General features: G+C 33.5%; 1 protein-coding gene across 1 annotated transcript in view; it reads right to left on the reverse strand.

The window, feature by feature from the left end:
* Nucleotides 1–25,890, reverse strand: part of LOC144451530 (ephrin type-B receptor 1-B-like) — a 222,943-nt gene that overhangs the window by 73,763 nt on the left and 123,290 nt on the right. The window contains exon 7 of the mRNA XM_078142405.1: nt 18,698–18,761. Coding sequence (XP_077998531.1) covers nt 18,698–18,761 — 64 coding nt within the window. The remainder of the gene's footprint in view (nt 1–18,697; nt 18,762–25,890) is intronic.

The following is a 25,890-nucleotide window of genomic DNA, read 5'->3' on the forward strand; positions in this document are numbered from 1 at the left end:
ACTAGTTCCACACATGCATATTAGTCTTGTTTATCTATACTGCCACTTTGAATGCGTGACAGTGAACGGTAACTGAAGTACGGCCAAAAAAACGAGCGATCGTAATTTTTATGTGCGTTTTTCGCCAACAAAATCGAATTTAAACATGGCAGAGGTAATTAACATCTCCCATAGCATGGTCTACGATAGAAATTATGGCACTGTCCTTGGATATTTCGACTGAATTTGACTCGAAATACATCGTTGAATACAAGTGTTTAGTCGTGGGAACATATTGTACTCGTGTGTAAGCATCAAATTCCAGCTTCAGTCTATTTGAGCTACCGGCAGCAATTTACGTCTGAATTTTTGAATGTCGGTAAATTTACGCAATCTTGTGACAGGTACCGACGTCCATACTAACGTCTTGGTTGTAATTTTTGGCTATAAAATGGACTATTTGGGTTTTATTTCTTTTCGTTACGACTCAATAATGACTCGTATTAATACAAACTCACTGTGTACAGGTCAGTGGAGAGAAACGTGCACGATCGGGGCGATTTTATACAACGACATGGCTGCGTGAACTCAAAACAGTTTGTGTATGGATCAGATTGCCACAAACGTTAGTTCAAAGTTCCGACTGTATATTTGCTCTTGAGGATAAGCATGTCGGCAAAAAGTGCCACTTTGGCATCCCGATTCGGACTCGCATACTTCCAACTTGTGGTCATTTTTTATTGATTTTGGGCATAAATTTAGTGGTAATTTTTTGTTGTTCTGTCGAATAATGAATTACATTTATTCAAACTAACTTTACAAAAGGTATTGAGGTGATGACTTCAGACATTTTAGTACACTTTCATTGCACAGACTATTGCGTCATAATCGGATTAGTGAGCCGTTACTTAATTTCGTTCAAATTATTATAAATAACATTTTTTATCAAATTTTCGCCCATTTTGACCATATAACCAGAATATAATAGTTTTGTAGGAACATGGATGTTGGTATTTTGTATTTTAAATTTTTATTAGTGATATAAATGTATTGTTTATTTGTGATATGATTTTATCATTTTAACCCAAATTCTAGCTGTATATGTGATGTTTGGATGTGTGTAATTGGAAGTGTAATGTAGAAAATTTATTTGGCTTTAAAATGATACCTAATTTTCAAAGATTAGACAATTCTAAGTATTTTTATATCAATTTGATAACATAACACTCACTCATACTTTTATTATGCGTATGCTAATGAGGGGGCTAGTGGATAGCATACAGTCCCATGGGGAGAATAGTGGTGAAAGAGTTAAAAGAAATTGACAATACATGTATATAAATACTACAATGTGTAATGATAAGGCCGGAATTGGGTGGATTTTGATAATTGACCCCAATGGTCAAGGTCTCCAAAGAGCACTTGCATCTGACAATATGTGGTAGATACTTGAATGGAGTGTCTGTGTATTACAGTTTGTTTATTTGAGTTATGCAGTAAATAATGATTTTTAACTACAAATATGGCTGCTATTCAGTAAAAGTGATATGAGCCCCAAAAATAATACTTGCGTATAGTTCTTTTCTTCAATGTTACTTGTCATCAGGATTTAAAGTAAATAGCAACATGTAAATACTACAATGTGTCTGTAAAAGGCAGGAATTAACAATATGTAAATACTACAATGTGTCTGTAAAAGGCAGGAATTTGCTTGATTTTGATACTTGACCCCAAAAGTCAAGGTCAAAGGTAAAGGTCGCCAAAGATAGCTTGCATCTCATAATATGGGGTAGACACTTGAATGGAGTGTCTGTGTATTACAGTTTTTGAGCTATGCACCGTTAAATATTGATTTTTAACTACAAATATGGCCACCATGTCAAATTTGCATATATCAAAAAACAAATTGGCTTACATACGTTCCATATGATATGTCACCTTTATGTCAGGTTGTAAGAAATTGGATATTGCACATGTTCATTTGCTGAATGATTATCCAGTTGCCTATCCAGCACTGTTGTTATCTTTGCAATTTACGTGATCATTTGGCTGTTGCTATGGGCTTCGTCATCTTGCTAGACATAACTGCATACAGTTTTGGAATGTTCGTTCATTTGTCTATGAGTATGTTATCTTTGTGATATATATCATTGTATGGCTGTTACTATGGGCGTGGTCTTGTTGCTAGGACAGATGGACAGACACCACACCAGGCCTATAGCACTACTGAACCTTATCAGTTCAGTTGTGCTAAAAATGACGTATTACGGACTGCCAGATGCATGGACAGACAGAGCCCATTGTAATGGGGGGGGGGGGGGGGGGGGGGCTTAATAATTGATAATAATGGCTATGAAGTGAAAGCTTGCAGACTATAAAGGTGTCATAATTATTTCAAAGTTGTTATATGTGCTATCTCCTCATACATCATCATACACAGGAAATCAAAACAGCCATAACAGATCATTACAGAGTGATATACAGCCATAACATATCATTACAGAGTGATATACATCCATAACATATCATTACAGAGTGATATACAGCCATAACATATCGTTACAGAGTGATATACAGCCATAGCATATCGTTACAGAGTGATATACAGCCATAGCATATCGTTACAGAGTGATATACAGCCATAACATATCATAACATAGTGATATACAGCCATAACATATCATTACAGAGTGATATACAGCCATAACATAGTGATATACAGCCATAACATATCATTACGGAGTGATATACAGCCATAACATATCATTACAGAGTGATATACAGCCATAACATATCATTACAGAGTGATATACAGCCATAACATATCATTACAGAGTGATATACAGCCATAACATATCGTTACAGAGTGATATACAGCCATAACATATTGTTACAGAGTGATATACAGCCATAACATATCGTTACAGAGTGATATACAGCCATAACATATCGTTACAGAGTGATATACAGCCATAACATATCGTTACAGAGTGATATACAGCCATAACATATCGTTACAGAGTGATATACAGCCATAACATATCATTACAGAGTGATATACAGCCATAACATATCATTACAGAGTGATATACAGCCATAACATATCATTACAGAGTGATATACAGCCATAACATATCATTACAGAGTGATATACAGCCATAACATATCATTACAGAGTGATATACAGCCATAACATATCATTACAGAGTGATATACAGCCATAACATATCATTACAGAGTGATATACAGCCATAACATATCATTACAGAGTGATATACAGCCATAACATATCGTTACAGAGTGATATACAGCCATAACATATCGTTACAGAGTGATATACAGCCATAACATATCATTACAGAGTGATATACAGCCATAACATATCATTACAGAGTGATATACAGCCATAACATATCGTTACAGAGTGATATACAGCCATAACATAGTGATATACAGCCATAACATATCGTTACAGAGTGATATACAGCCATAACATATCGTTACAGAGTGATATACAGCCATAACATATCGTTACAGAGTGATATACAGCCATAACATATCGTTACAGAGTGATATACAGCCATAACATATCGTTACAGAGTGATATACAGCCATAACATATCGTTACAGAGTGATATACAGCCATAACATATCATTACAGAGTGATATACAGCCATAACATATCATTACAGAGTGATATACAGCCATAACATATCATTACAGAGTGATATACAGCCATAACATATCGTTACAGAGTGATATACAGCCATAACATATCATTACAGAGTGATATACAGCCATAGCATATCGTTACAGAGTGATATACAGCCATAACATATCGTTACAGAGTGATATACAGCCATAACATATCGTTACAGAGTGATATACAGCCATAACATATCGTTACAGAGTGATATACAGCCATAACATATCGTTACAGAGTGATATACAGCCATAACATATCTTTACAGAGTGATATACAGCCATAACATATCGTTACAGAGTGATATACAGCCATAACATATCATTACAGAGTGATATACAGCCATAACATATCATTACAGAGTGATATACAGCCATAACATATCATTACAGAGTGATATACAGCCATAACATATCATTACAGTGTGATATACAGCCATAACATATCATTACAGAGTGATATACAGCCATAACATAGTGATATACAGCCATAACATATCATTACAGAGTGATATACAGCCATAACATATCATTACAGAGTGATATACAACCATAACATATCGTTACAGAGTGATATACAGCCATAACATATCATTACAGAGTGATATACAGCCATAACATATCGTTACAGAGTGATATATAGCCAATGGGAAATAGGATAAATGGTAAAATACTAACAAATGCCTACAGGTATTGCTTTACAATGATTTATGTTTAAAAAGATGAATGGGAAAAACAAAACTCATTTTAAAATTTTCTAACAAAAAATGTGATCAAACCTGTTACAAAGACAAATGGGAAAATGAACATTTTAACTTTGAAATTGGCAATAAAAAATATGACATCAAACTTGTCACAATGATAAATGGAAAATAAAATCAATTATGGAATATTCAAACACAAAATGTGACAAAAATGTAAAATGGTATACATGTTATTTGATTTATATTCCCTGTGATAAATTGACCCAATTAAAAAGTATTAAATGTAAATATTACAGTAGAGTTAACGTTCTATCAAATAAAATCTACAAGAGTTATGTTTAAGGTTATTTATCCTAAGCTATCAAATGATAAATGGCATTAATTAGAGTCTTATACATAGTTTGCAAACATCAAATCATCTCTATGGTTCTTTCACATTGTTATCTTGATTTATGAACCAAAAATGATAAATGTATGAAAACACACTTTGAAAATATGACCACATATGGTTCTATGACAAAACCTACAACAATACTTGATTTACTGTACATCATAACTGTAAATAATTAGAATACAAGGTTTGCTAACATGAGTAAAATATACTGATTGCATGCAATGATCTACACTGCACATTGACAACTAGAATAATATTAATGTATACAAATGACATAGCTTGCATATCAACAATACATCTTGCATAATAATATATGTAAATCATGTAATGTATGAATACTGTTGGTTTAATCTAAACATTGCAATCAAAGTAGAAAACAGTGACACTGCTACTCTCTATTTTTAGAGTTAACATGACTGACAGTTTTTGTAGTTCAAAGCTCTGAGCTTATCAAATTACGTTGAGTGTGTTGGTTAAATTTCTAGTTCTCATAACCAAGTTTCACTGTCACAGATATTAGAGTCACTATTTGCTAAACCAATCAATCTAGTTCATGCTACTAAAAGGACATGGACAGGACACTTGGTCTAATTTCCATGTCATGGGTTACATGCAAGTCTTACTATTTTTGTATTAGCAAATCTTTATGTATTTCATTTCCATTTATTTAAACTACAGTTCTCACAAGTTTAGTTTATAAAACCAGATTTACACTAAAAATGCCCCCAGTAAGGTCAGAATGGTAGATTTTTGGGCCTCCACACAATGTTGGAATGCAAACCTCTAAACTATAGCTATTATACATGATGTACATACCACTTAATTAGAAAATTGATGATATGAAACTGTATGAAGTTTGAAGCTTACATAGTTAACATATTGTCTAATTATAAAAAAAAATCATGCATTATGCAAATTAACCATTTACATGATGATAAGTTACATCATCAAGTGTTAAATGACGCATGCACGTTTTTAGCATAAATACATTTACTAAATTATCTGAAATTCAAAGTTTCCATTCTTGATATTGTCCATTTATCAAAATGATTACTTATTGACATTACACAATTAAAAACTACACAAGCAACTACATCAAAACGTTGAGTTTTTATGGTTGATGAATGTATCAAGTTAGATGAAATTTGAAGTTTGCATTCTTAAAGTGGCCATATGGATGAGGATTTGATATTTATTTTGGATTTTTAATTAATTTATCATGGCTTCCGACTTGAAAAATCAATGTGAAACAACATATGCCAAGTCTTTGTTTGTAACTCAATACTTTGCAAAAAGCTAAAACATATGTAAAAAGTGTGTTAATGTACGTATATTAAGATTTTACAAGTTTATTAAGCTTTTGCATTTTATTGAGTTACAAAACAAGGACTTGGCATGTGTTGTTTCACATTGATTTTTCAAGTAGGAAACCATGATAAAATTGTTTTATAAATTAAAAATCGAAAATAAATATCAAATCCTCATCCATATGGCCACTTTAAGATATAGCCCATCATCGCAAACCACAGCCTGTTTTAAGGCAACGTTCTTAATGAGCCTCCCACTGGCCGTGGATGCATTCATGTACTATATCCGTACTTATGGTATAGCTAATTTATTCGTTTTGTACGTAAACACTACAACCAATCAGATTGCCCCTTGCATACCATGTGATATACAATGCCAGGCAAGAGCCTAGTACGTACACTGAAAACTGACTTGGCCAACTTGGGTTCTTGTTGCTGAAATTTATTTTTGCCATCCTACAGACAAGATTGGATTGATACATGTATGGACATAAAATAATGATTTATAAATCTTGCCTCAAAGTGTCAAGCAGGGTTTGTGAGAGCATGGATTTGTTGTACCATCAGACCGGGCGTCAAATTCAATCGTGAGTTTGTAGCAAGTACCGAAGTAGGTTACAACATGGATTATCTCAATAGGGCCATGATTACAACAAGCCAAGATTGGCTGATTCAAGTGAGTTCACTCGAGATAATCTTAATTCCATTCACAACTTGTAGTTATTGAAGTGTTGTTTACCATACTCTTGATTTTACAAGGAACTGGACCTGGGCTGAACACTAATTAAGTACGACCTTTTAGCACAGTGTCTTCGGGTGCACGAGTTACGAACGCCCTTAATGGAAATGTTTAACTAATCTTTCCCTGTTCTTACTTTATACTCTTTAACCCCGTCAAATAGTGGTTATCCTAGTAGATTTAAATGAGACTAGTAACTTTTACTCAGGTCTTTTGAATCGCCTGTTCACATTCACTCAGTGCATGCATCTGTACAACGTTTGCTGTTCACGCTGGCTAGCTGTGTTGGATTCAGTTGATCATCGTCGCTAACCCCCGGGGCACTAACCACAGCCTCTTTTCCTGTAGCATCAAAAATTTGCCGTGTGAAAGTCCATCATTTCTGTTGTACTCTCCAATTATAGTTTTTAGGACTTCTTTTGGGAAAGTTGTATGTGTGAGTACTCTGTAGTTTTTCTGTTTTGCCGCAAATGCAGCAGTTGCCATAATTCACCATAAAATGAGGCCATTGTTGTTATCTGAAATGCATTCTTTGAGAGACGGACTTTGATTGGTCAGATTATCATGATGTCATTGCTTATGAATATGTATTACATATACATGAGATATGGCTTTGACAGCCGTAAGATGCAAGAGTTTTATTTCGAAGTGTAGTGGTAGAAATAATAACTCTGGTTTGTGAGAATGGATATAGCCTAATTACCGAAAATCATTAATTATTCAAAATACACTTTAAAATAAAAAACTATGCCAACAGGCTTTAGAGGATATGTGTATTTTCTCATGGTTGATGTATCCAATAAATTATATGGAATTTGAAGCATGTATTCTACAGATATAGCTCAATTGCTGAAGATCGTTAATAATGCAAATTACTCATTAAAAGTAAAAGCTACATCAAGAAACCTCATGCGCGCATTGTTATGGTTGATATATGTACCAAATTATATAAAATTTGTAATTTACATTTTTAAGATAAAGCCTAATTACCAAAAATCACTAATTATGCAAATTACTCATAAACACTAAACAAGCGACCTATCGGTCAGAATAGCTCCGCTGTTTTTTTTTTTAATTTAATTTTTTATTTTGGTGACACGTAGAAGTGGTTCAGTTATTCAGCTCTTCACTATGCAGTTTTGTTTTAGCGATGCAATAAAGTGGTTAGTGGTTCATATGATGTCTCACTGTAAAACACATTTTACACAGAAGTTGGTAATGTATTGTACTTTTATACCATAGTCACCATTTTATAACAAAAATCTACTGTTATGAAAAATTGCACAAAATCTCAGAAAAAAAATGGCTGGGAAATGCACACAAGAAAAAGAAAAAAAAAGAGGATTTTGAGGTTGGCTATAAATAATTCCATTGTCTTACAGCTTTAACCCTGGGAAATTTTAATGATGAATGAAATAAACTAGGGATCTAAAATAATTTTGAGGCAATTTGAATTTGAATTTTCTAACAAATTTACCAAGTCAACAACATTCAACTTGTACAAGTTGTAGCAGATATATATAGGGAAAAAATGTATTAATCGCCATCTTAGTTTCCGGACGGCGACAATCCCCGCCAAGTACCAGAAAGAGAGTCATTCTGGTAGCCATACGTTACAGTGGTAACACTCGTTCATGTTCTATTACCTTTCATAAAGAAAACACAACGAAATGGTTGAAGTGATCTTTTTTTTAAATTTCTTTTCATCACAACAACAAAATCTGCGTGATCAAAAGTGTTGTAAACTAAACCAGAAAGAATTATCGGACTGGCTAAACTTCCCGATGAACTGGAGTAAGGTCCAAGTCCAAGTAAGCCTCGATAGTACGTGAGAAAATCGTCTCAAACTAGCGATACAACTTTCAAAATATAACTTGACATGTCTTCATTTGTTAGATTTATACAATTCAAGACGCGTTTTCACTCGAAAACAACAATTCTGTGAATAATGACACTCTGAACGCAGCGATTTCTCGGACGATGTTACCACTGTAACGTATGGCTGACAACGACTTGCTTCCGGGTTAGTCCCTCGTGCATCCGGGTACCTGGGGTTGTCGCCGTACGGAAACTAAGAAAGATGGAATTTACAGTGTTTCTTGTGACCGGCGCGGCGCCTGTCAGCAGACTCGGCCATTTTTTTTCATCATTCCATTGTATTTAAACCTTGTACTTGACATTTCGCAATATTTATAATTCTCAACAAAATACCTCAACATGCCTCACTTCGCTCATACTCAAAGCAGCCCCTCGCGGTATGATCACTGATGACATGACGAGAGAACTTTTTCGGATTTACATGTAAAACGGGGAAAGATACGCAAAACATAATGCAAAGTCTGAAGCCAAATTAAAGTTGTGATTATTTTAATTATTTTTACTTGCCAAATATTTGCATTTTGGAAATGGCAAGACACGTTCATGTCGTTTAACTTTACATGTGAACTGTCGGCCAATAAACAAAATTTGGTTGATTCACAGTCCGCAGTTAGACTGCTCTTGCATAACTTCAACCGCATGCCTTCCTTACGCAAGTTGTCTTAATTCTGGTTCACTGTCACTCCAAATTGCACGACAATATAGAATTAATCACAAGTTACATGTTATCTGAAAACATCACATTTTTATAGTGGGTCTGAAGTGAGATTTTAGTGAGTACCAAGAACGTCCTGTGTTGTTACTTGCTGTGGAAAATCGCCTGGTCAAATGAGGTCAGCTTCAGCTTCTGGTCGAATCAGGATAGAGTATGCAAATAAGGACGTTGCGGACTGGCTGATTATGTAGAAGGGGTGCAGAATTTGGATTTGAAGTTTACAACCCGGTTTCGAATAAACGCTTGTCACTTCATGCATTTGGGCGCCCAATGCGTAGAATTATGACTATAGCACATATTACATTGCTTGTTTGACGTCAATAGTGTCTTTTGAAAAGTGGCAGTTTACTTAAAGTCTCGTCGACTGATTTCCAATATGGCGTCGGTCATTATGCTCATTAACATATTCATTTTTTTTTCAAATAAAAAAAAAAAATCATAAAAAATAAAAATGTGCTGACTTGAAATTAACAAACCTGAGTAAGCTACCCCCTGCACATCAACACACCAGATATCAAAGCAATCTGACAATAAGTTTTCACGGAGATGATGAAAATGACATTTTATGAAAAAAAATCATAAAAAATTGAAAATGGCACAGATCAACTTGGCATGAACAAATCTGAATAGCCTCCCCCCAGGGAACATGCACACCAAATATCTAAGAATACTGACTGTCACTTCCGGAGAAAATAATGAAAATATAAAAGTTTGACGGACACCTATGATTCACTCTACTCTCTATACTCTATACAACCTATACCTAAAGCTACGCTTTCAGCTTTCGCTGACAGCGGAGCTAATAACTGTGGTAACAGGCTTTTTTGGGACAAGTGCTTATGGTTAATGTATGTGCTAAATTATATGGAATTTGAAGAGTACATGATACAGCTTAATTACTGAATATCATTAATTATTCAAATTACTCATTTAAGGTAAAAGTTGTATCAACAAATTTCATAGGACAGGTGCATATCATTATGGTTGATATATGTACCAAATTATATGATATTTGAAGCTTGCATTCTTAAGTTACAGCCGAGTTACCTAAAACCATTAATTATGCAAATTTTTCATTAAAACTGCGATTTGTTATGGTTAACATATGTAATGAATTATTTTGAAATTGAAGTATGCAGTCTTAAGATATTGCTTAATTAGTTGATTTCATTGATATGCAAATTGACCTGATTAACATGAACAGATCTTGCTAAAAAAACTAATCAGTTCTAGCCATTACCCCTAACATTATATGTACCAAAATTAATTATAATTGAGCCAGCTGTTTTTAAGCAGACAGACAGACAGACAGACAGACAGACAGACAGACAGACAGACACACACACACACATGGATGAATGGACGGATGGACAGACAGACAGAAAATCTCTGACTTGCCAGCCTTATTACAAACCTTCATATATAGTTGTATTTCGCTACTTCTATTCATCTTATTCTTTCTGATTGATTATGATACAAAGATATACTACTAAACAAGTGACCTATCGATCAGAATGGCTCCACTTTTTTTGATCTTTTTTTGTTTTGTTTTTGGAACATATGTAGAAGTGGTTCTGCTGTTCAGCGCTTCCACTATACAATTTTTGAATCTTTATTAATTTGCCTACCCTTTCCACTTTTCATCTTTGCAATATAAACTATCATTTAGCCATTGCTATGGACATGGTCCTGTTGCAAGGGATATTTGCATACATTTTTGGAACATTTATTCACTTATCTACCAATTCCTGTTGTTATCTTTGTAATATGCATCATCATTTCATTGCTGCTAAGGACATGGTTATGGTTGGTAGGTCCAATTGTGTCAAAATGTTTTTAACAATTACTGCAGAATATCATTCCCACCAAGTTTCAACCACAGGGGCGTGTAATATTTCATAGATTGTTGTTTTCTTATTGCTTAGAATGCCGTTTTCTTAGGAAAATATTGTACGAATCTTGCTGCTACAAATGTATCAATCTCTATACTACTAAGAAATATTAAAGGGTGGTCATCTTGTTTCGTTAACCTTTCAAATTTGAACAAAACATGCACATTTGACATTCACATTTGCAACAAAAACATACCCGCATGAAGAATAGGTGCCAAGTAAAGTTATACACTATCACTGGGGGCAAAAAATGCTTTTGTAACAAGAAAAATGGACTGTTTACAATAAGTGAGCGCTGTATAAACTCCTCTGTATGTCAGAGGCAAGTCAAACGATGTACTGAGCCGTCAAATGTTCATTACTGATTGGCCCAGAAAGGGGCGTTGACTAATGACGTCAGATGGCCGCTAGAATATTATATGGTAGCAATTCAGGCTAGAATGCTTCAAAATGGAAATAGCCTTACGTAATGACCTCAAGTGGTATATGGAGTCAAGTGTTGGCAGAGCAGTACCGATTATTCTCTCTGCCATGCGGACAATTTTCTCGAGTGAAGACAGTTCCTCCGATGTGATGTTGCCAAACCAGACGATGATAGAATACGTTAAAATGCTTTCAATGGTCTAACGATAGAATACGTTAAAATGCTTTCAATGGTCTAACGATAGAAATTGACTAAAATGTCTTGACACAGACAACGACCATACCAATAGAACTACTGAACTTTATTAGTTCAATTGTGCTAACAATGTTGAAAGATTGCATATGTTTATACTGTTTTTTATTCATATTTTTATTTTCATAGTCATAAAATATGGAATGGCTATCTGAAATTAATTTGAAACATTCTGTTTGACTAAAGTATTTGCTTTTTAACAAACCAGTCTGTGTATAGACATGTGTATCCTATTTCAGACTTTATAAATATCAAATATGTGTAACAATAACTAGGACATACGCATTATTGCTATCATATAATATTCATTAGTGACTCAAACAAATATGAATAAAGGAGATACATGAAAATTATACCGGTATATTAATTTCTATATATTATATTATTTCAAGGAAGACATCACTAAAAACAATTTTGATATTAATATCATTCATATATTTTTAGTTAACTTCAGATTTTCCTTTAAGTACAATTATGGATGCAATATACTAGCAATAAATTTTAAGTTATTTTTAACACTGATGATAAATTTCAGAACTTGTTAAATTTTAATTGTCTAGTTTGAAACATTGTTCTCTGAGTAAGTGCTACATTTTACTTAATCTTAATCTTACTCTTTAATTCTTATCAAGCACATTACATTACAAATAATCACAATGTGCTGTACAACTGACAGCAAATAAAAAAACAAGACTTCGCAGAAGACACATTCCATCTCCTGACATACTTTACTTCTATGTGACTGAAGGGAGTCAGATTTGAAAGAAATCGGATATTGCATGTCTGAGAAATGACATATTACAGATGGACGGATGGACACACAGATGGATGGATGGACGGACGGAGCCCATTGCAGTAGCCTCCTCTTTGGGATCTAACAAAACACAAAAACTTGAACTAATTGCAAATACTGTGATTATAACAATGCTTTGCTATAATTCATAGACATGTGTCTGTGCGTAATTCATGGAGAGGTGTGTGTATGCAATTCATGGAGATATGTCTGTCTGCAATTCATGGAGATGTGTGTGTATGCAAATCATGGAGATGTGTGTGTACGTAATTCATGGAGATATGTGTGTATGCAATTCATGGAGATATGTATGTATGCAATTCGTGAAGATGTGTATGTATGCAATTCATGAAGATGTGTCTGTATGTAATTCATGAAGATGTGTGTGTATGTAATTCATGGAGATGTGTGTGTATGTAATTCATGAAGATGTGTATGTATGCAATTCATGAAGATATGTATGTATGCAATTCATGAAGATATGTATGTATGCAATTCATGAAGATGTGTCTTTATGCAATTCATGGAGCTATGTCTGTATGTAATTCATGAAGATGTGTGTATGCAATTCATGGAGATGTGTCTGTGTGCAATTCATGAAGATATGTATGTATGCAATTCATGGAGATGTGTCTGTATGCAATTCATGGAGCTGTGTCTGTATGTAATTCATGAAGATGTGTGTGTATGTAATTCATGGAGATGTCTGTATGTAATTCATGAAGATGTGTGTGTATGTAATTCATGGAGATGTGTGTGTATGTAATTCATGAAGATGTGTATGTATGCAATTCATGGAGATGTGTCTGTGTGCAATTCATGGAGATGTGTCTGTGTGCCTCCCTCTATAATCTACAAAACTGAAGACAATGCAATATATCATATGTCAAGATCTATAATCATGCAAATCACTGCATCAATGTCATTGTGATGCAAATAGCAGAGGGTAAGTTTCATTTTTATTGATGAGTTTGGATTGTATGGCTGTCTGGGGACCATGAATGATCAGTCACCAAAATCATTTGAACCACAAGAGAGAGTTTACAATCCTATCCACAAAATAAAGTTGATTACAGTTTTTGTTTTGTATTCATGAGCTGATACCAGCTGATGTCAAAAATGACAAATGTGGTGAGTGAAGTTAAAATTGGATCTTTGGTGTGGTTGCTACGGTGACATCACCCCAACTTGTTCATTTCCTCTCTACAGTCAAAACCTGCTCAGACAAGGGTAATTCAATGCCTTATATCTGTCCTCTGTAGACACTGTAGAGGCACTTCATTTGCATAATAATAGGATATACTCCATCCATCATTTCAACACCTGGAGATCTAAACGGACCCTGAGTCATCTGCATGCCTGCAACCTTTTGTGCTTTTCTTATTGACCTGTTCTCTCTCTAACAATAATTAGTCACTTTTCCTTTCATTTTAACACAACTGCTGGTCCCTTTCAGACCAATAAACACAATTTCTATAATTATTTTAGAGTGTCTTCTTTAAATTGTCCCTATCTGTGTGTAGACAAACAATGCAATAACGATGTACTAAACTCTGCAAATCTAACATTATTTTATCAAATTCAAAAGTCTAAATTGTAAGAAAAATTGCAGTATTATTTGTAACATGAAAGAGATAATTGTTACTTTTAGTATTTTTAGAATTACAATATGTAGAATTTATGGAAGGATATTCTTGGACCCAATTGTCATGATACAGTACGTATCAATATTGTATTATGTTATATGACAGTGCTACTCATCACCAATTGACTACATAATTTCCAGAGTACTGTAACAGTATTACATTTCTTCTCACTAATTAATCCAATTACTAACATATCAAGACATTTACATAATTGTATATAACTAATAAATGTATATCTAATATCCTCTTTATACTTTTAAGATTTCATAAACTGAAATATCACTTTGCAAATACACAATTCTAAGGAACAGTCATAATCTAGTCAAATTATTACATTTATCAATCAATGGGAGTTTACGAAAAATGACCTATTGAATGTTAGACATTACACATTATGGCTACTTATGGTTTCTATGACAACTATTAAGTATAACTATATGTACAATGTATATTACAAACACGGTTTAAAGTTCATCATAAAAAACATTTTTGTGGTCCCTGATTTATAAAATGTTTTACTTTGAATCAATTAGTCTGTCTTTAAAAGCACCTAATGACACTATAATTGATACAATGTGTACATTTATTTGACAGACAGTGTAATATATGTCTATTGTTCTAGAATCTATTGTCTTACCACAACTCCCAAGTCGCATAACAAAGTATCATTCTTTAAAATCTATTGTTTGGCAGTGACATTAGATAAATCTGTATAGATTACAAGGTGGCAAGACTATATATTATGGAATACCAATGGGAATGATTTTCATATTATGAACAACCCATAAACTTTATCTTTTATATGTATTCACCTATTCAATGTGCTAATTTGCATATTGCCGATTTGATCATCATGTTGTGAATACACCTTCATTTACATATTCCCAGATACATCCCCATTAAAGTTCAGCACAATTTGCTCAGCAGATTGGAATTATAATTTGTAAACAAAAGGACACATTTTAGACCTAATTTGCATATCACTGATGGGGTCATCATGTCATGAACGATTCATAATCTAAACACCCTTGAGAACATTCCAAACAAATTTCAGACCAGTGTGCCCAGTAGTTTTTGAGTTTGAATTTGTTTTGACCAAAAAGCACATTTTTGGACCCAAATCACACACCTGTGATGCGATCATTTTCCTTTGAACAATTTCCCAACTACACCCCACGAGTAATGTCCTCACCAAATACCAAGACAATCAGCAGTTTTTGAGTTTGTCATCCACACACACAGACATGTAGACTGACAGACAGACAGACAGACAGACAGACAGACAGACAGACAGACAGACAGACAGACTGAGACAGACAGACAGACTGACAGACAGACACTGCACCATGCCTACAACACTACTGAACTTTATCAGTGCTAATAATTACATGAGCACCAAAAATAATGTTAGTGTATATTTCTTTTCTTCAATATTACTTGTAAACAGGATTTAAAAGAAATTAACAATATGTAAACACTACAATGTGACTGTAATTGGCAGGAATTGGCTTGATTTTGATCACTGACCCCTGAAGGTCAAGGTCAAGGTCAAGATCAAAGGTCAAGGGCTCAAAAGATAGCTTGCATCTGACAATATGGAGTTAGACACTTGAATGGAGTGATTACAGTTTTGAATTATGCAGCAAATATTGATTTTTTTACTAAAAATATGATCCCCATTTGGTGAAATTTACATATATTAGAAAACAAAGTGATGTGCATATATGTACCACATGATATGTCACCTTTGTGTTAGGTTTGAATGAAATTATAGCATATTGCACGACTGAGAAATGACATATTATGGAAGGACGGACACATATAAAGAAGGATGCAGAGAGCCAATTCTCAATTCTAATAGCACCGGGGTGTATTGACCACTGCAGTCACGAATCTAATGTCGACAACTGTCACTATGAATACTATCCTTAAACCTTTCTCACTCTATCCAATTGAAATTGATGTTTTGGACATTAATCTACTTAATCAAGTAGATATGTATACAAACTGTTGTTATCTTTACAATATACACGATCATTTAGCTGTTGCCATGGGTGTGGTCTTGTTGCTAGGCACATTTACATACATTTTTGGAATGTTTATTCAGTTGTCTAGTATTCCATGTTGTTATCTTTGCAATATGTGCAATCGTTTGTTGCTATGGGTTTGGTCTTGTTGTTAAGCACATTTGCATATACTTTTTGGTCACTTGTCTAAGAATCCCTGTTATTATCTTTGTGAAATACACAATTGTTTGGCTGTTGCTATGGGCGTGATCATGGTTGCTAGGGATATTTGCATACATATTTTTGTGTTTACTCACCAGATGATGTTATTTTGGTAAAATATACTGGCATATGGTATTGCTAAGGGCATGGTCATGGTTGCTAAGGCCAAAATGTTTTCAACAAAATCGGCAGAATATCAATCACTCTACAAACATCTTACCAAATTTCAGTCTCAATGACCAAGTACTTTTTGAGATATAAATTTTTGACCAAAATTCACATCTTTACACCTAATTTGCATATCAAGGATGAGATCATTATTTGCTTAATACTTCTACATCTATACATCCTCAGATGCATCCCCATTACATTTCATCCCAATCTGCTCTGTAGTTTTGGAATTACAGATTTTTGACGAAACAAATCTTAATTTACACACCCCTAAGAACGTTCCTACCAAATTTCAGACCAATCTGCCCTATAGTTTTTTAGTTTAAATTTTTGACCAAAAATGACATTTTTTGACCCAAATCACATATATGTGATGTGATCATTTTACTTTGAACAATTTCCCAACTAGACACTGCAAGTAATGTCCCCACCAAACACCAAGGTAATCGGTCTGGCGGTTTTTGAGTTTTACTCACACACACACACACACACACACACACACACACACACACACACACACACACACACACACACACACACACACACACACACACACACACACACACACACACACACACACACACACACACACACAATCAATTGTTTACTCTTTTTATCAACAAGTTGACAGATGAAACTATAGAAACACATTTTAGTAAACCTAGGAAACAAATCCAAATGATGAAGGAATGATGTACAAAGGAAATCTGTTTCCATGGCATCATTTCATCACTATGGTTACATTGCTGATGACAAATTTCAGTGTAGTAAGTATGTATCATTCTTCACTTCAGACACATTCACCCATGAGTACAATATACTAATGTATAAACACTGACCTTACATATACCCTTCAATATTTTTCACTCTCATTATGTAAATTGTCTTTAGAATCATTGCTAGATTTTGCCGAGGACACCAAAAGATTTTGAAATGGACTCTTTTGTTATGTGAATAAGTTCAATCGTTTATTAAAATTTATGATTGAGAGGTCATTATTTGTAGAACTCTCAGGAGAGGGAAAAGACCTATGATACAGAATATGATGAATACTTAAGCTTAAAATGTCAGTAAATATGTCATTTTAGTCTATCAACAACTTTATACAAACCACTGCAGAAAAATGTACCATGTCTGACTTTTTTGTAGCTATAGTTAGCAGAGACAACCCATATTGTCAGTCTTGAGTTAAATATAGTTTAAATTTGATACTGTATTAAGTTCCACATTAGTTTTCAGTCACTTCTACATGTGATAAAAGTATCAAAAACTGTATTAAGTTCCACATTAGTTTTCAGTCACTTCTAGATGTGATAAAAGTCTCCAAAAACTGTATTAAGTTCTCCAATGGTTTTCAGTCACAACTTACAAGTTATTCAAAGCATGTCAGTCCTACAACTGTCAAACATATTTAAGATACCATAAAATCTAGCAAAAAAATATTATCATAAAGAAGATACTCATAATGAGTTTGTTGTATGACAAGTATCTTTTTTTTACGTTTCAAACTAAAGTACACATATCCAACATAATATAAAGATTCAAAAAATAAATGTTTGCCTTACCTACAGTACAGTCTCTGCTATAGTAGGGTTATAACTAAACACACCAAAGTCTTCTATTGCCTTACCTCCAGTCTCTGCTATAGTAGGGTTATAACTAAACACACCAAAGTGTTCTATTGCCTTACCTACAGTACAGTCTGCTATAGTAGGGTTATAACTAAACACACCAAAGTGTTCTATTGCCTTACCTCCAGTCTCTGCTATAGTAGGGTTATAACTAAACACACCAAAGTGTTCTATTGCCTTACCTCCAGTCTCTGCTATAGTAGGGTTATAACTAAACACACCAAAGTGTTCTATTGTCTTACCTCCAGTCTCTGCTATAGTCGGGAAACTAAATACACCAAATCCAGCTTCTGTGCGAGCTCGAATCTGTAATGAAATAAAAAGAGACTTTGTTATTACACAAATAATACATTGCCACATTTGTTCACATCCAAAACTACCAGTTTTTTTATAATATTTCATACAAGATGGACAAACACACACAAATACATAGAAAGTAACATATTATAAATTCAAATCAGTATTATAGCTGGTATTTTAAAATAATGTTTGAGATAATCAGATGTAAGGATACCTTTATGTATTCTAAATCTGATACCAGGTGACTTCTAATGATAATATCAATATCTTAAACCAGCAGTAACAAAAATAACAACCTAAAAATTGTTAAAATCACTCCATCAAAAATTTTGTTTTTTAAAGTTTGAATTGACATTCAGAATATTTGAATATAGATGGTTGTAATGATATATAGATCTTTACTATGCAGCAGAAAGATCACAACACTAATAATATATAGATCTTTACTATGCAGCAGAAAGATCACAACACTCAGGGCATGCCTTTTGAGGCGAGCGATCGCTCCGCTCGCCTACCGCTCACGCAAATTAAAATCCACGAGACCGATTTTCCACTCGCGTGGGCCCCAACCAACTTGTGCAACAGCCTGATATCATTTTTCAATATGTGGTTACCATAAAAATCAACGTTTATTTGGTACAATTACGTGGTGGGAGCGTGGAACACTTCCGTGTTCATAATCGTTGATCTCCAGCTGAAGTCAGCGCTGTCATTCATGACCTATATATGTATCTGAAATTTGCATTGTACTACCTTATATGGGAAAAATAGTGACGTATTTGAAGCGGGACGATGTCATGGCATATCATGAATATTGATCAGCTCAGTATGCAGGGAGATTTCAACTTTCGCATCATTGCAAATTGCGCAATTACGGTTGATATGATGACTGTTTGGAGTTTTCGTTTTCAGCAATCCGTCAATGAGTTTAGTTTTAAATTCCGATCGCCCTAGTTTTGTTAGAACATGGTTTTGGAGACCATCCTACGTGAATGTCTCCTCCGGAACATGAACAACAACTGCGATTTATAGTCGCTACACAAAGTACGTACATGCCCAGAGTTCCGACAATAGCTTGGCGATGTTTTGGAGGGCATTGAAAGAATGGCAATAAAATATTATAAGATCGATTATTTTACCAAATAAAAATAAAAATAATCTGTCGATATTTTTCCCATCTTATCTTATTATTCTCGTGCAGTTTTCAGAGAAATTCTCGGGTTTTTATTTCATAATCTCCAACACAAGTTTCATTGTTTTTGTCCGACGATCTATTCAACTGCCGACCACGTCTGTTTTACCTCCATGACTTTATCGACTGCTGTAACATATAAAATATTTGCTCGAATTTTCGCCTTGTCGTGATTTCTAAAACAAAGTAGGTCTGCTGCTCAGACGTGAACGGATCTCGCTACTTTAGTCGGCGACACCGGTCGTCCTTGTGCAGGTACTAGGTGGGGTTACGTGTGTTATTGTCTCGGATCGAGTGAATGGTTACAAATTAGTCAAATTAATTAGCAAGCAATTTAACGTCAACGTCAAAGCTCAACATCAGGAGGCATTTGTCATCTGGGGTACGTTAGTTTTTGTCAATTCATTATAGTTTTGAACAATCTCAAGTTTGAATTAGCTGCATTTTAAGCGAAATAGAAGTGGTGGTTTCTTCAATGCCCTCCAAAACATGTACTTTGTAGCGACTATAAATTGTTCCGGAGGAGATATTCAGGTAGTATGTTTTTATAAAAACGTTCTAAGAAAACAAGACCAGTTAGAATTTGAAATTAAAAACCTAGTTTTCTATTGTACTACTTGTAGTCACAACAAAAAAACTGAATATTTTTTCATGATTTTGATGTGCACAGACTTAACAAAATTGTTGCAATAATAATTGTTGTACAAATAACCAAACGAACTGTTACTTATAAATATATTTTTGCATACAATTTTTAAATGTTTTTTTTTTTCAATTTTATTTATTCAGAGCCAACTGGCCAAAAATATAAATAGAAATGAAAATGAATTTTTTTTCTTCACTCTCCTGACTATTTTCAGGAGAGGTATTAAATCACTCGCCTACCACTCGTCTGGATGGTTTCAGGAGAGTGGTTTTTAGCTCTCCTGCCATTTTCAAAAGACATGCCCTGAACACTAATAATATATAGATCTTTACTAAGATCACAACACTAATAATATATAGATCTTTACTATGCAGCAGAAAGACCACAACACTAATAATATATAGATCTTTACTATGCAGCAGAAAGATCACAACACTAATAATAATCATTAGGAGTGTCTTGGATAATGTCAGGATGGGTGGTTAGTACAAGTGATCTCATCTCAGGTTTTCCATAAAATGTCAACATAGCGGGGAAAAAAAGAATGAGTGGCATCAAACAAAATGTCAATCACAATTCATATCATATCCATTTGGTTTTTGCTGAAGAGAAATCTAGGAGATAGCTGGGGGCTCTGATAACAGTGTGGAAACTCAGCATTGCATAGCTATAGTATATGATGCAACTGAGCATTGAATTCCAATGATATGAATATGATTACATCTGATGGAGTGAACACAGATATGAATTGTGCTCCAGGCTGTAAATGCAATTTATTACTTTTACAAAACTACATTAAGACTCCCAAACAAAGTTTTAAGCATCTCATCTGACCAAAATAAAGTGCTTTAGGAAGCTGGCCAGGGTTGTTAATCATATTCATGTAATGTATCTTCAGGAGAAAACAACTAATGATTCCATTAAAGTCCTGGCTTGCCCACATGGGGAATTCATAATTATACATCTATGCACTTAAGGTATGCTTATAAAACATAATTATTCACATGTCATTTATCTTCTTTCTTTTACAAGACAGAAATCTGCTATTCCGATGTATCACTTTGTCATACATGTTCATTATGCTACTGAATGCCATACGTGTGTTCAGTTATGCTATTAAATGTCATACGTGTGTTCAGTTATGCTACTGAATGCCATACGTGTGTCCAGTTATGCTACTGAATGCCATACATGTGTTCAGTTATGCTACTGAATGTCATAGAGTGTCCAGTTATGCTACTGAATGTCATACGTGTGTTCAGTTATGCTATTAAATGTCATATGTGTGTTCAGTTATGCTACTGAATGTCATAGAGTGTCCAGTTATGCTACTGAATGCCATACATGTGTTCAGTTATGCTACTGAATGTCATAGTGTCCAGTTATGCTATTAAATGTCATATGTGTGTTCTACATACATGTGTATTTACCTTTCTTTCATTCTTTCCATACTACAGCTTCACTTGCAAAGATGATGATCTCAGTAATTATTACAATTCTTTTCATTATACAGAACATTTGAGATAATCTACATAATGACTTCATAATTGACTAATACTAATGATAACAAGACAAAATCACATCTACATCTCTTTAAAATCATGTCAAAAATCCATGTCAAAAATCAAAATTTTGAAAGAAAATGCAAGTTATTAAAATTTCACTTGTTTCAAATCAAAATGACACAAAATTAGGCATTCATTCTATTTGTAAGACAAAATTAGGCATTCATTCTATTTGTAAGACAAAATTAGGCATTCATTCTATTTGTAAGACAAAATTAGGCATTCATTCTATTTGTATGACAAAATTAGTCATTCATTCTATTTGTAAGACAAAATTAGGCATTCATTCTATTGTAAGACAAAATTAGGCATTCATTCTATTTGTAAGACAAAATTAGGCATTCACTCTATTTGTAAGACAAAATTAGGCATTCATTCTATTTGTAAGACAAAATTAGGCATTCATTCTATTTGTAAGACAAAATTAGGCATTCATTCTATTGTAAGACAAAATTGGGCATTCATTCTATTGTAAGACAAAATCATAAGTGAATATTATTTGGTTTGTAGTCATAAAAAAATAAATTTGTGTGTGGTGAAGTTGTTTACTTAATAAATTGACGTTATACATGGACAAAAACAATCTCAAAAACATTTTTTTCTAAAGGTACATAAAAATAACCCATCATGCACTGTCAATGCAGATTGATAATCATCAAATAACTTTAGTTGTGACATCCACAAAATGATTGATAGCCAGTTTTGATATATTGATATGAGTTGAGTTCTGATATCATATTACACTTGGCTAGTGGCTATCTGTAGAATACTGTGTAAGTGTATCCATACATAGATTATCACATACACAGATACGTAAAAGTGATAGAAATAAATTGTGAGTTTTACATACTTGTGTTTAGAAACTCCTATAGTATGTAGAAGTTGAATTAGTTCATAAGCTTATTCAAACCCAAAGTACTATACAATATGTTTCACAATTTTTTTACCAAAGCAACTGAAATTTTCATTACATTGTAAAACGCAAAGCAAGATATCACAAAGTCTTTCAGTTCACATGATGGATACAATACATTTATGTTGTCACAGTAGCTATAACATAAGAAATTATGATTAATAATAATACTATGTGAATTCAACTAAAAACTCTGACAACAATTCCTTTGAATTTCATGCTCAGACAGGAGCTACAGTAGTTCATATCTGGATTAGAGACACAATAGACATTCGGCTATCCACATCATTCACAATGATCAGTTACAGCAAGGTTCCATTCAGTAACAAGACCAATGATTACTTTTCCAACCCTTTTAGTCAAACAATTCAAGCAGTACCAGTAATACTATCAAATAATCAGATAGACCAATCTAAGATGGTCTGCAAACAAATTTGCAATCAGAGTTTGAAATCTATCTGACAAGAAAAGGTTAGGTATCTATTGAATTCTTTGATAAGTCTAGAAGAAGACTAGCAACTTACAATCCTAGCTTTGGATATTACACCAATGTAAAAATGTCACTCAGGAAAAAAATAGATCACCATTTGTGATCCAAAGTTTGTGAGGATTGAAACCAACTTAGTTGTTATCAGTTACAAGATTTAGTGAAACATGTAAATGTCATTCTCATATCTGTGTATTATCATATTATCAGTTATCTGTGTATTATCATATTATCAGTTATCTGTGTATTATCATATTATCAGTTATCTGTGTATTATCATATTATCAGTTATCTGTGTATTATTATATTATCAGTTATCTGTGTATTATTATAGTATCAGTTATCTGTGTATTATTATATTATCAGTTATCTGTGTATTATTATAGTATCAGTTATCTGTGTATTATCATATTATCAGTTATCTGTGTATTATCATATTATCAGTTATCTGTGTATTATTATAGTATCAGTTATCTGTGTATTATCATATTATCAGTTATCTGTGTATTATAATATTATCAGTTATCTGTGTATTATTATATTATCAGTTATCTGTGTATTATCATAGTATCAGTTATCTGTGTTATTATAGTATCAGTTATCTGTGTATTATCATAGTATCAGTTATCTGTGTATTATTATAGTATCAGTTATCTGTGTATTATCATAGTATCAGTTATCTGTGTATTATTATATTATCAGTTATCTGTGTATTATCATAGTATCAGTTATCTGTGTATTATTATATTATCAGTTATCTGTGTATTATTATAGTATCAGTTATCTGTGTATTATCATATTATCAGTTATCTGTGTATTATTATAGTATCAGTTATCTGTGTATTATCATATTATCAGTTATCTGTGTATTATAATATTATCAGTTATCTGTGTATTATTATATTATCAGTTATCTGTGTATTATCATAGTATCAGTTATCTGTATTATTATAGTATCAGTTATCTGTGTATTATCATAGTATCAGTTATCTGTGTATTATTATATTATCAGTTATCTGTGTATTATCATAGTATCAGTTATCTGTGTATTATTATATTATCAGTTATCTGTGTTTTATTATATTATCCTAGTTATCTGATTTTGAACGATTTGTCAGGAACTACCTGGCTTATCCAGGCTTGCATTCCTAGAGGCCATGTTAGGTCATATTAGGTCAAGTTAGGTCACAATAGATTGAAATCTCAGTATTTGACTTATTGTAGTCAAAAAAATTCCAACTACAAATATCGCTGTCATTCGACCAAATCTGTATATGTTGTGAAACAAAGTGGTGTGCACATGTCCCATACTAAGATATATCACCTCTGTGCAGGTTTGAATGAAATTAAGAATTGTATGTCAAAGAAATGGCATCTTCTGGATGGACAGACACACAGACAGAAGCCAATAATACTAGTCCCTCCTTTGGAGTACTCAAATATAACACTAGGAATTGCATACCAAAATTGCTGTCCAGCTTAGTTTATTATACAATATGCATTACACCAAAATGTAGACAAATTTCAAAAAATTCACATATCAAGATTTGTTATTCCTGCAATGTACAAGATACTTGCTATGAGCTGAGAACATGAAGGGATGATATGTACAAGTATGATAGCTAAACATGGCTACAGTACACTGATTCTATACTCAATTCAATTTGTGTCTGATTACAACAGTACAATGGTCTCTCTCTCCCTACTCATGAAAATTACATGAAATTGCAACAAACATCAGGAATTTCTTGACTGAAGCAATGCTTTATCTTGACAGTGCACCATTAGTTTTAAAACTGGCAGCTAAATTGAATTTGATGTACTGAACAACTTATCCCTTCTCTTCCTATTTGGTTTACCCTCATTCTTAAACCACTTGTGAAAAGCTGAAGCCCCAAGAAATCAACACTACATGTACTGTGGGCCTGTTTTAATTTGCTTAACTCCGATTTTAATTTCATTTAGGGACTCTACTAGCAACATTAATAAGGAAACAGAGTGGAAACCCTAGCTTCTAACAATATCCCCTACAATTTAATTAAGGCAAGAACACGCAACTGAGCTTAGAGCTGAACTAACAGGTCAATTAGACTTGCAGATTAATTAGTTATTAGGGATTCCATTCAACAACAAGGGGATATGTTGCCCATTAGTGCATGCTTCTTTTCCAGGGATTTTAATTATTTTACAGCTATGCAGGGCAATTTCTTTCTGTATCTGTTGAATGTTTTATTATGTATTCAATTATTCAAAAACAATGATTTCAATTTGTAACATTTCACTTTTTTGTTTTCTAGCAGACCCTGGGAGATTGTAAGTCAAATGGCTAGTT

Source organism: Glandiceps talaboti, chromosome 21 (assembly GCF_964340395.1).
Source record: "Glandiceps talaboti chromosome 21, keGlaTala1.1, whole genome shotgun sequence".
NCBI lineage: Eukaryota > Metazoa > Hemichordata > Enteropneusta > Spengelidae > Glandiceps > Glandiceps talaboti.